This window comes from Notothenia rossii, assembly GCF_949606895.1.
Source record: "Notothenia rossii genome assembly, chromosome: 5".
Classification (NCBI taxonomy): domain Eukaryota; kingdom Metazoa; phylum Chordata; class Actinopteri; order Perciformes; family Nototheniidae; genus Notothenia; species Notothenia rossii.
This window is the reverse complement of record NC_136903.1, coordinates 3239599-3252193: the sequence shown is the minus strand read 5'-3', so window position 1 is coordinate 3252193 and position 12595 is coordinate 3239599. Positions and strand designations below refer to the sequence as shown.

The window sequence follows — 12595 nt, the reverse complement described above, 5'->3', positions numbered from 1 at the left end:
CTTTACATGTGCTTTAATTGTTTGTGGATATTGTATCCCTCTTGGTTGTTTTAGAGCACATGTGTCAAACTCAAGGCCCGGGGGCCAAATCAGGCCCTTGGTGGATTTAATTTCGGCCCGCTGGATAATTTGAAATTCCTATTAGATCTGGCCCGGAAAATTGCACGCACACCTTGACTCCATCCTGAGGGTCTCCTCAGCTCAGAGCCTGAGCCCAAACATTGATGACCTTGTACCCAAGATGAGATGCCAAGTATCTGATCTAGCATCACAGAGCAGCACACTGAGTTTAATGGATGTTTCCTTCTGCACTTTCTCTCTCACGACAACAGGGCATGTTTGGTTTCTCTTTGAGGGAAATAGTTTTGTTGAAGCTGTTGTTGGCCTGTGGAAAAATGTGATCATAAGAAATGACTCTGGAAAAGCTGCAGATAGAGCCATCAGAAATGAATGCAACTGATTATTTAATGTTTAATGTTGTTTTTATAGGCAATAATTTAAGCTGTGTTAGTTCCAGGTTTAATATGTGCAATAAGTTCATTTCAATAAGTTCTGCTATAAACATTGAACCAGTCCGGCACTCGACTAGTACCCATTTTTAAATGTTGGCCCACTGTGTATTTGAGTTTGACAGCAAATTGGAAACAACTTAAATCAAGCCAATTAATATAATAATATAACGTCAAGAAAACCATGAAAACAACCAGATAACAAAGAAACCATAGCATTGTAAATCACAAGTGGAAACAATAAAACAACAGTTTCCTCATAAAGGCACATTTCAGAAAGAGACATTTCATGAGACATCCATCATCTCACATGCTCAACAAAGCAGCGAAGGAAAAAATAGACCCGAATGATGCTGTCTTCCACAAAACAAAATAGATGGTGATGTGGAGTCCGCCGCGTAAGCCCGGAGGATTGTGGGATCTTGAATTTGGGATTCCCGCCGAATACGATTAAGTCCCGGATTAGCTCACACAATGGCACTCGTCAGCGAGCTATATTTAACACCAGGTGTCGAACACACACACACACACACACACACACACACACACACACACACACACACACACACACACACACACACACACACACACACACACACACACACACACACACACACACACACACACACACACACACACACACACACAGTTCCCCCTGCTGTTTTCAAAGCATCAGGTCACAAATATAAAACCACCGTGTGCCGTTAGAGAGCGAGCCGAGGGAGAGAAAAAACCTCTCAGGTGAGACATGCTGGGTTCATCTGCAGAAATGTGCTCGGATTTTTAAATAAGATTTTTTCCAGATTTTTGTGCCAGATTTAAAATGTTTGCTTTGACATGTGTTAGTGGGGAATCTTGCTAATTCTTTTTAAATGTTGTTGAAACATCTGCACATTTTATTGTCATTGTTTGTGCTTTTCCTTTTGCATTAGCATGAATTCATCTGCAGAAATTTGCTTGTTTTGGATTTGAAATTAAAACAAATTTGAATTTAGGTGTAGTGAACTTGTGCGCAGGGAATCTTGCAAAAACCTGGAAAGCTGCATTCTTTTATACATTTCTATTTTTTTTCCTACGTTTTTTTATCTAGCGTTTTTCGGGTTGAGCGAAGCAGACACGAACCAAATGCAGGTTTAACAGAAAATACCTTTATTTCAAGGATACAAGTAACATAAAGAGCAGAACTCTCTCCCCCGTGAACACAGTCAACAACAACAAGGATCTCACAAAGACTAACAGGAAAAGCAGAACCTAAATGCACACAGGACTAATGAAACAAACAAGACACAGGTGAGGAGGGAGGAGAAAACACAGGGGCACCAGGTGAACACAACCGGGTAATCAGGCAGGAGGGAACACAGAGACAGGAAGCAACAGAAGAGACGGGGTCGAACACTTTTCAAACTCAAACAGGAAACCGAAAAACAGATCTACACAGGACAAAAATAAAACAGAAATTCAGCGCTGATTTGGGATTTAAAACACATTTTTAGCCAGATGTTTGTGTCAGATTTAGGATTGTGCTTCTGTTGAGTAGAGGTGTGAAGAAGTTGTTAGCAAGGAACTTTTTTAAACATTGTTAAAACACCTGCTGGTCTGCATTCTCCGCTGCATGTTTTACCGTCATTGTTGGTGTTTATTATCTAGCGTTAGAATAAATGAATGTGAAGAAATGTGCCGGTGTCAGGTTTCAAGATTTTGTCAGATTTAGTATTTTTATTTTGGATTTGTTCAAAAGGAATCTTATTGTTGTTAAAACACCTGCAGATCTGCAATATGCTGTTTTTTATTTAGCAATAGCATGAATCAATCTGCAGAAATGTGCCGGCAATTGATTTGAAATACAATATACCTCTACTACGCAATTCTTTGTTTTACGCAGCTTTATTTTCTGAATACTTTCCCTTTAAGTCTCTTGGAAAGAACTGGGATTAATAATTTGGTAAACAGTAGAAATCTAAACGCCAAAAAGGCTATTTTCTTTACAACAGTTTTATTGGAAACGTTATTCTTCAATTACAGTAGGTTCAATAATGTGCTTGCCTAACAGTCAGATAAATGCTCAGTTGTCCTGATGTGCTCTGACTAAAAGGCTCTCTAGCAACTATTTGAATTAATGAATTGGAGGATTATCAAATTAACACCGTCTGATTTGTCTCTTTTTAACAGCATTTCCTGGAAAGTTCCTTGAATTAAATTGCAGAACTGTCAAATCAAGCTTTCCCGTTTGTTGTTGTTGACACTGTGCACAAATAGTTGTTCCATGATCATTATTAAGGATATGATTTGGTCTTGGATAGTTTTTAGGCAAATGAATTGGTGGACTGTTTTCTTGGATAGCTGCGTTGCTTTTGATATGTTCCACATAGTAATCCCACTGCATGTAGATCTAGAAAACACATTCAGAAAACCATGGAATATTTTATTAAAACTGATAAGGCAAAGAATCACCTTGTTTTAGACCAAATCTGTTAAAGAGGCCCTGTTGTGCTTTTTGGGGTTTTCCATTTCCTGTCGTGTGTTTTATAGTTTTTGTGCACATAAATGCTCTGCAGAGGCTGACATCCCTGTGTTCCCTCTGGAGGAGTCTGATGTTTATCAACCAGTGTGTCTCCTCCCTGCAGAGCGATGAACACTGATGAAGAATATGGTGAAGAGGGGCTCAGTGACTACATCCTCCAGCTCAGTATTCAAGACTCCTGCCAGGAGGCCTTTCTGAAATCTGCATCAAGGTATGAAACACACGTCAAGATTCCACCATCCGTCCCAAAGAATACATACAAAATTATAATTTGATCAAACTCAGCTGACTTCCCTTTGCATCGTCTGCTCCTCACTGTTAGTTTAGAAGCACCGACGGATGAGAATCTGAGAGTCCTGGCAGCCATCGAGCAAGGTGGGTTGGGCATCACGGAGGTGGGAAGGAGTGGAGTACAAATACTTCGTTTCTGTATTATACCTGTACTTTCTACATTTTGAACCCAAATACCTGTACTTTCTACTTCTTACATGTTGAACACAAATACCTGTACTTTCTACTTCTTACATTTTCCAAACAGGCTGGTTCCTTTAGTTTGAATATTAAAGGGAGGTCAGGTACTCTTTAAAACAGCTGCTAGTTATGGGTACTTTTTACTTAAGTACATTTCAAAGCCTCTTTACTTTTACTTGTAAAGAAGTTTAGTCATTACTTCTACTTTTGCCAGAGTATTTTTAAACATGAGTATCTGTACTTCTACTTGAGTAAAGGATGTGTGTACTTTTGCCATCTCTAGGCATCACACAGGGAAATACCTCCAGCGTTACACACTGTTGTGTTTGGTCCGCTGGTCACAGGGCGAGCAGCTGTAGGGAGGGCTGCCAGGCATCAGGAGGCTGGCAGGGCGACAACATAACTGAGAGGGCGATACATAAACAGAGAGGCGAGAGAGGAAAGGTGGAAAAGCATCTGTTGATTAGAAAACAGGAAATGTACACAGTAGTCTCACAGTCTCATTAGTACACTGCAGGTCGTACACTTGGTCAATGTAGGCCGTGTATGGTGACTAAAATCACACGGCTGCCCTTGCTGGAAGTGACGATAGCTAAGATTAGCTAACGAGCAAATCATTACAGAATCAGAATCCCTTTATTCGTCCCACAGAAGGGGAATGTACATTTATTGCAGCAAGAAAAGAGCCAACGACAGCTTAATGTTACCAAGAAGCATGCATTAAAAAATATTGAAGATACAAAAATGTAAAAGAAAATGTACACAATTTACAAAATACACATCCCGTAACAGAGTCCTAGACCAATAAAGTTATGGTGGCTTCTTTTTGACACCAGTATAGTGGTAGCCTACGTATATTATTAACACGTGTATAACTATTATTTATATAGTGTTGTGTTCACCCGAGCAAACACAACCACAGCTGGCTGAGAGTAGGCGGTCGTTGAGTGTGAGAATTATCGGAGGATGTATAAAGAAAACTTTTTTTAAACCACTGTGTGACGGGGCTCTATTGTCCGTATGAAAACATCGGCCTAGTCGGTTGGGTTAAGCTCCAAAAACTTTAATTACAGCAGCAGCAACAACAACAAAAAATAGCGAAGCAGCACAACTTAAACGACACAAAAAAGGTCCAAAAACAGGCCGTCCATCACTCATTAGAGTAAACATGCTCCCGTGTTGCCCTCTTTGCAACCATCTCCCGAACACGTCCCGGATGTTACCTTCATTGCAACATTCTTCCGAGTGACTCTCTCCAGGGCCACCGCCAAACCCCGTCCCTTTTGAGCCCATAGCCCCTCCCACAGGCTTACCGTCAACAGGTGACACAATTAGCTCAAAACCACATTTAAACATAAAAATCCGACCCAAACATAAACAGGTTAACCACCTCTTAACACAATCATTCCCCATAATTAATAAACGTAAAATAAATAAGAAATTGCAGGGTTCCTTTTTAGGAAGAGAGCAGGAAATGTTTGGTGTGTGTGTGTGTGTGTGTGTGTGTGTGTGTGTGTGTGTGTGTGTGTGTGTGTGTGTGTGTGTGTGTGTGTGTGTGTGTGTGTGTGTGTGTGTGTGTGTGTGTCGGCTGCAGTGGCGGAGTCAGTCACTCTGTGACCCGCTCCGTCACACACTGTTTTTTGTTATTTTATTTTATTGTCTGTAGCTACGGTTCTTTTAATACATCAGGGATCATGTTGGAAACAGGAGTTCACACTTTGTTATTCCTTGAATTGCTTTGTTTTGTTCTCTATATCCATGTCAGGGACCAAGCAGTAAGGCAACACAGAAGTGGTTTAAAGAAACTGGGTTTTCAATTAACAAATTCTACCTGTGCTGTTGCCGTGGTGACCAGGTGAGGTGTTGATGCTCAGAGGAATGCTGAGACACACCTTTGCCTTCAGAGAGTCGGACGCTCGCGGCTGGCTTCCTGTCCATCGAGCTGCGATGCAGCCGGACCCCGAGGTTCTGCACACCGTCCTAAAATGTAGGTACATTTCTTCAGTATATGGGCATTTCATTCAATATCAAAGGGTGGGGGGAGGGACCTTTGGGATTTAGCCTCTGCACATGCACAAAAAGCTACACAACAGGAAAGGGAAAACCAAAAAAAGGATGCGACAGTGGAGCCTTTTCAATCCATTTGTTTTTATAACAGCCAAAGGGGCTCCTAACTTCATTTTATATGGGACTTGTGGTCATTTTCACATTGAAACTTGTATTTTCAGGTCTTTTTAGGACATTTAGAAACACTTAATGTTAAAAAAACTGAATATACATGTACTCTCTGTCTAAAACATCTCTTTTAGTTCCTGTGTCTTTGCGCCCGCCTGCTGAAATAACCCAAATATGGGATATAGCCACATCTAAATTGCTTGTCGAATTGCATGTTTAGACAAAAACAGAATGCCTGGGTTAACTTATTTCACAGTCTGTGGGTTGGTAGGTACCCAAAAATATGTGCACAAACACTGAAGGAAGTGTTTTTTCATATTATAACCCTCTTTTAATACTATTTCTGAATTCTTCTTCTTGGCTGTCAATGATATGGTCAGCTGAACTGGAAAATCAGAAATCTAAAAGCAATTTCCTTAAAGTATATTTCTGATCACTTTGGGGAAGCAGAGCAGCAGCGGGATTATCAGAGATGGTTTGCTGGAAACACTGAGACTGAACCAAGCATTAAATGTGCTGTAATAACTCAAAGGGGGAAAAAGCTCCGTAGAGCCTCAGAGTTTCTCAAGTCTGAAAAGTGACTAACTTTAATTACTATTTTGCAAAGACACCCTGTTTGTATCTCTGTATTGCTCTGAAACATATTTTATTATAACCCAGTTAAGCTGGAACAGGTTCTGTTTAGCAGCTAAATTAATCAGATGCAAAGTGAAACATCAATCCAGACAGACTTGGGTGAATTAATATAACCTCCTGACACATTTCACTAAGAGGAGATGATAATGTAGAGATTATCCTGCTGAACAAAACGTGTACGTAAGTATCCTAAACGTTTGTTTGCCACTGATATTATTTGCTGTAATAATCCAAAATCCAATTGCAAAATCGTATTGACGTTTTGTTAGAGAAATCTCACTCGCCACCGGCTTGAGCTTGAATCTCAGGATCCATGTATCTGTGATCCTCTCCAGAATGGAAGCAGTCATCACATACAGAGCATCAACTAGTTCCTGAACAGTGTCCTTCACATGCTGATATCCAAGAGAGGGAGTTCCACAGTCACAAGATGGAGGAATAGAAAGCAGTATTCAATGTTTACTTCAGATTAGCTCCACGTCAGAAATGATCATGCTTGTCATATGTCTCTCTCCATAGAGGCTGAATCATCATGTTAATCACATAGCTATCATATGCCTCAAACAGTCCTGATGCTCTTCTAGGTAATCACACATCCTGTCATGTTCACAGCTACAGTTGGGATACTTTTGTTAGAATATGCTATTCTGATATTAGAAGGAATATCAAGGAAGTCAGGAGGATGCTAATTTCTGGTTCGGCCAACCATAATCCTCATCACTGCACGACTCTGTTTAGAATATGAAGCATCAGGTCACATTAGGGTTGAATGTCACTATAGGGGAGACATAAAACTACGAAATGATGCTGCCTATCTTCATCCAGCACATGTTGACCATTGATGACATCGACCTGTGTGTGTGTGTGTGTGTGTGTGTGTGTGTGTGTGTGTGTGTGTGTGTGTGTGTGTGTGTGTGTGTGTGTGTGTGTGTGTGTGTGTGTGTGTGTGTGTGTGTGTGTGTGTCAGTGACAGCTCAGGGGCTCAGCCTTGAGGAGAGGACGTCGGGGGGGGGAGAGACGGCGCTGACTCTGGCAGTGACAGCGGGGCTGGTGCAGAACGTGAAGAACCTTCTGGAGCACGGTGCATCACCTCACAACACCAACACCAAGAACGAGTCCCCGCTGCTGCTGGGTAACAGGGGGGGGGGGGGGGGGGGGGGGGATAATAAGACTAATGGTGTGACTAATTTAAACATCTTTAATGTTATCTGAAAATAATCACATTCTAAAACCATTGAAAACGGCATAGGCTGCAGTTAGGTGATCTTGACTCGGGTCCCCCAAGACTCCGATACATTGGAAATCAAAGAAAATCGTTAATCAAAGCACAGAAGAATAATATAAGGTCATTTGGAGCAAATTAACTGACTGCTTGCTTGGTTGATTGCTTGGTTGATTGAAAACATAGAATAAATATGTGAAAATAACAAACAGTAGGGTTTGTTGGTTGGTAAGTCGAGGGACGATTTGGAACCTTTGTTATTGGAAAACATCTTTGCCACCAATGGTGTTAATTCAAAAAGTTGTCCTGAGGGTAGTGCCAGAGTAACGACTATGTTGATGTAAAGAAGGTGCGAGAAAACATTGGAAAAAGAGTTCAAAGAGGCTAAAAAGCTCCGTACGATGGAAGTTGGCCATCATTCTCGGCATGTCCCTCAACCTTTGCACTACAGATTATCAGGTTCATTGTTACAATTAAAACGATTTCATAAATTAAAAAAGTAATCCCAGTCTTGCTAAACCTTAAAAAAACACATTTCTATATTTAGTTTAGTTGAGTTTATTTGTTTATAGTATCGTGGACAGTCCCTATTGATCGACTGTAAAAGAAAGCAGTAAATGGGGCGGCTTTAGACAACATTGCTCATTTCCAGCTGTTGTCCCCAGCCAGATGATAATAGACACCTTTTTAAAATCACAATACATCAACAGCATTAGTTATAAGTTATTTGGAAATAAAAATGTTCCTCCCTTCACAGCGGTGAAGGCCGCCTCTCTGGAGATCACGGAGCTGCTGGTGGCTCACGACACCTGGGTGGAGCAGGTGTGCGGGAAGCGATGGACCGCCATGCACGAGGCGGCCAAGGTGGGAAACGTGGACATCCTGATGCTGCTGCTGAGGAACGGAGGCCAGGTCAACCAGAAGGACGTGTCGGGGGGGACGCCGCTCGCCGTGGCTGCAGAGCATTCACACTACCACATCATCGAGATTCTGCTGAACTGTGGTCAGTCATAAGAGCTTAACGGCAGGTTTAGAGACCGTGGAAAGACAGTTCATTCAACATGGGTAGATATGGGAATATTGAAATTACAGACAGTCTTTTAGTACTTGTTAGCATTAGCCAAAACCTTTGATCAGGACTCCAAAGTTGTTAAATACTGATGATTGGGAAGTTCTCACCGTTTCCAATACCCACGCACTAATGCATCTTTAGTATGTGGTTAAGAAGAACCAGGCTTTAGGGTAACAATGTAAACGTATTAATCTCGATAATGGACGCCAAAAGGAACGGATGTTAACAAAGAAGGAGTTTGCTCAGGGGTGCCAAAAAATGTCAAAGTTGACTTACAGTATCTAATGGAATTAATACCAGTTTCTTAACAAACACAAATGCTACTCAAAGTTATTTATTTTTTCCGCTGAAAACACAATCTTTAACTGAATTAATCCAGTACTACAGTTGCTTTATCCTAACATTATTGTAAAAGTAAACCTACATTCGTTATGCCACCGAACTGACATTGTAGAAGGACCAAATGCACTGTAGTTTGAAGTGTAGGGCAGTGAGAATGTTATCGACAGCAATGTTTACACTTGTACAAATTAACTTAACTTCCCCCCCTACACATCTGAATCTCCTCTTGTTGCAGGCAGCAGCGTGAACGCTCAGGCCTGTAACGGTGAGAGTATCCTGCTGGACGCGTCCGGATCCGGAAACACCGCCTGCATTCAGCTGCTGCTCGACAACGGAGCCGACCCCAACCTGCCCAGCACCAACGGACACCTGCCGCTCCACAAGGCCGCGTTCAACGGACACTTCGAGTGAGCTTCTTTGTTGGGGAAATATTTTCCTATGCCCATAACTTTGACCCAGTTTATCAGTTTGTACTGCCCTCGCTGAGCACAGTCCTGCAACCTCGAACTGCTCTCAGTGTTTCGTCTCCCTGTTCCTGACTGTTGGCGTCAAATGATAGAGGTGTTATGGTTTATCTTGTTATGCAGCATGTTGATTCTTCTCTCAGAACTGGCTAAATACATGGGTCTGGGGTAGAGATCTTCAGAATTGGTTTGGCAGCAGCTGTGTCACCTCGTGGCTCAGCTCATGTCTTGTGAATTATCCGGCCAAAGCTCCAAATAAACCATCAGTGTTTACCATCAAAGCTCCTGCTCTCTCCGAGTCTCTCTGAGTCTCGTCTCCATAGCTCCAGAAGTTTCCATCACATTCTTCTGAAGCAGCTTTAAGTGGAAGCCAGTGAGAGTTGATCCCAGCAGAACATTTAACTGCTTGTGTTTTCCCCACAGTGCTCTGAAGATGCTGATTCCTCTGACCACCAAGAAGGCGATCAAAGCGGCGGGTCAGAGTCCGGTCCACTCGGCGTCAGAGGGAGGTCAGAGCCGCTGCCTGAAGCACCTGCTGGCCTGTGGCTTCGACGTGAACTACCGCATGAACGCCAGAAACTCAGAGAACTACAGTGACATGAGGAGGAGCGCCTTGTACTTCGCCGTCTCAAACGGGGACGTGGAGTGCTCTAAAATCCTGCTGGCGGCCGGAGCGAAGACGGACCTGGACCCTCTGTGCTGCCTCCTGGTGGCGGTGAGGTCGGGGCGCTACGATATCGTGAAGCTGCTGCTGGCGGCTAAAGCGGACGTGAACTGTTACTTCACGGTGCTGAACGACACAGTGTTTCCCACAGCGCTGCAGTACTGCCTGAAGGACGAGGTGATGATGAGGCTGCTGCTCAACAACGGATACAAGGTGGAGCTCTGCTTTCACTGCCACCACGATGACGATTTCCGTGAAGCCAACGAAGGGCAGGGGAAGTTTACAGTAAGTGACATCAGCTAGGTTAGAAAATGTATCTACGTTGCTTATTTTACTTACGTCATTTGGTTAGCCTTCTTTTCAGATACGTAATTTAAAGTACGCAACAAGGTAACTGTTTTAACCCACATGACAATATTTAATGAATAATGAAAACGTTGCGAATAATCCAAGTGAAAATGTTGCTCTAAACATAATTGATAATGCAGTTTTGTTTTATGGAAACGTAACTTCTGGGACGGGAAGAGTCCAGTAAGTGACATCAGCTAAGTTAGAAAAAGGGGGGAAACTGGAAAGAGTTGCACATTTATATATAATGTTACTTCTAGAGAAGACATTGTTGACCTTGTGATTGTCCGTCCTCTCTGCAGTTCTGTGAGTTCATGAGCCTCTGCTGCGTCATGCATCTGTCCGGCACGGTGGTCCGGACTCTGCTCGACTACGTCAACCACGTTCAGATCTGCTCCAAACTCAGACTGCTCCTGAAGAAACAGAGAGAGTGGCCCGACATCTGCGACATCCTCAGTGAGTTCATTCAAGATTATTATCTGGCTGGAGGCAAGGTTCAAAGCCTTACAAAGACTGCCATCACTAACATATGAAGAAGTATCACTTTAAACGAGGCCCTTTAATTGTTTTGGGGGTTTCCCTCTCCTTTGATGTGTTCTATAGGTTTGAGTGGGATTTTCTCTCCCACATATCCCCCCCTCCCCCTGCCTGAAACGCCTCCATTGGACTCCTTTGTTTACTTATAGTAACATCACTATGTAACTCTTTCGCTTCTTTTTTTTACTAGTACTCCAACTCATCGTACGTGATAGGCAAGGGGCGGGACATCTCTAAGTGGTTGAGCAATCACAACAGAGCCAGTCAGCTAACCAATCAGAGAAGACGGGGCTCTGGTTTCAGACAGAGGGTGACAAGAGAAAAGTAAAGGGCTTTCTGAACATTAAAGCATGGAGACATGTCACAGAAGAGACATTGAATACTAATGTGAACCTGAAAATGAGCTGAATATGGCCCCTTGGTCTCTTTCCTGCACAAGCCCTCTATATTACTGTGTTTAATCCCTCAGTTCTGTGTTTTATGGAAGAATGAACTAATAAAGTAAAACCCATTCTTTTTTACCTTGCCCTCCAGACAGCCCTCGCTCCCTGCGGCACCTCTGCAGACTGGAGATCCGGAGGCGTCTGACCCTGAAGAGACTCAACAAACCTGAAGTGATGGACTCGCACATTTTCCCCCCCAGACTGAAACACTTCATACTGTACCAGGAGCTCGACCTCTACAGCCAGGACCTCCAACGCATCATATGAACACATTATGGATTTCCTCTGCTAGATTCCTGCATATTTTAAAAAGACGTTTCTGTTGTTTAAGCTTTGTTATCTCTGTTTTTTATAAGCACCATTTTTTAACCAACTTTATTTTTTTGCTCCATGAAGGAAGTGAGTTAAAAAATACTGGTTTGATTTTCATGTACATTTATAGAAGGGTGTAGCATGGGACAAAGAATAACCCATAACATTTTGGAGTGGATTCAAATCACATCATTTTTGAGGTGAAAAGCTGGAGAGGCTATAAAGGAACTACAGCACGGTCACATGACTTCACGTCACCACCGCTAAGCTGAAGACGGCTAATGCTGGGCTATATAGGAACTACAGCACGGTCACATGACTTCACGTCACCACCGCTAAGCTGAAGACGGCTAATGCTGGGCTATATAGGAACTACAGCACGGTCACATGACTTCACGTCACCACCGCTAAGCTAAAGGCAGCAAATGTTGGGCTATATAGGAACTACAGCACGGTCACATGACTTCACGTCACCACGAATGAGCTAAAGGTGGCTAATGTTGGGCTATATAGGAACTACAGCACGGTCACATGACTTCACGTCACCACCGCTAAGCTGAAGACGGCTAATGTTGGGCTATAAAGGAACTACAGCACGGTCACATGATTTCACGTCACCACCGCTAAGCTAAAGGTGGCTAATGTTGGGCTATAAAGGAACTACAGTACGGTTACATGACTTCACGTCACCACCGCTAAGCTAAAGGTGGCTAATGTTGGGCTATCACATGACTTCATGTCAACATTTTAATATTGGTGTTTCAGAAAACTGTTCTTTTGCTGCTACATTGTGATTAAAATTATAAAATATAAAAGAACTTGCTTTATGTGTTGAGGCCAGGAAAACTTGTATATTTCCCTCTTTTGGCAGTATGTTTT

General features: G+C 42.6%; 1 protein-coding gene across 1 annotated transcript; it reads left to right on the top strand.

The window, feature by feature from the left end:
- The first annotated feature begins 2245 nt into the window (after positions 1 to 2245).
- On the top strand, positions 2246 to 12003 carry LOC307040126 (ankyrin repeat and SOCS box protein 15-like). Its single transcript, XM_079682696.1, has 9 exons — positions 2246 to 3241; positions 3353 to 3405; positions 5357 to 5488; positions 7280 to 7444; positions 8292 to 8537; positions 9184 to 9355; positions 9836 to 10361; positions 10727 to 10880; positions 11496 to 12003. The coding sequence occupies exons 1-9, from the start codon at positions 3138 to 3140 to the stop codon at positions 11669 to 11671; spliced, it is 1728 nt and encodes a 575-aa protein (XP_079538822.1). The 5' UTR covers positions 2246 to 3137; the 3' UTR covers positions 11672 to 12003.
- The last annotated feature ends 592 nt before the right edge of the window (positions 12004 to 12595 follow it).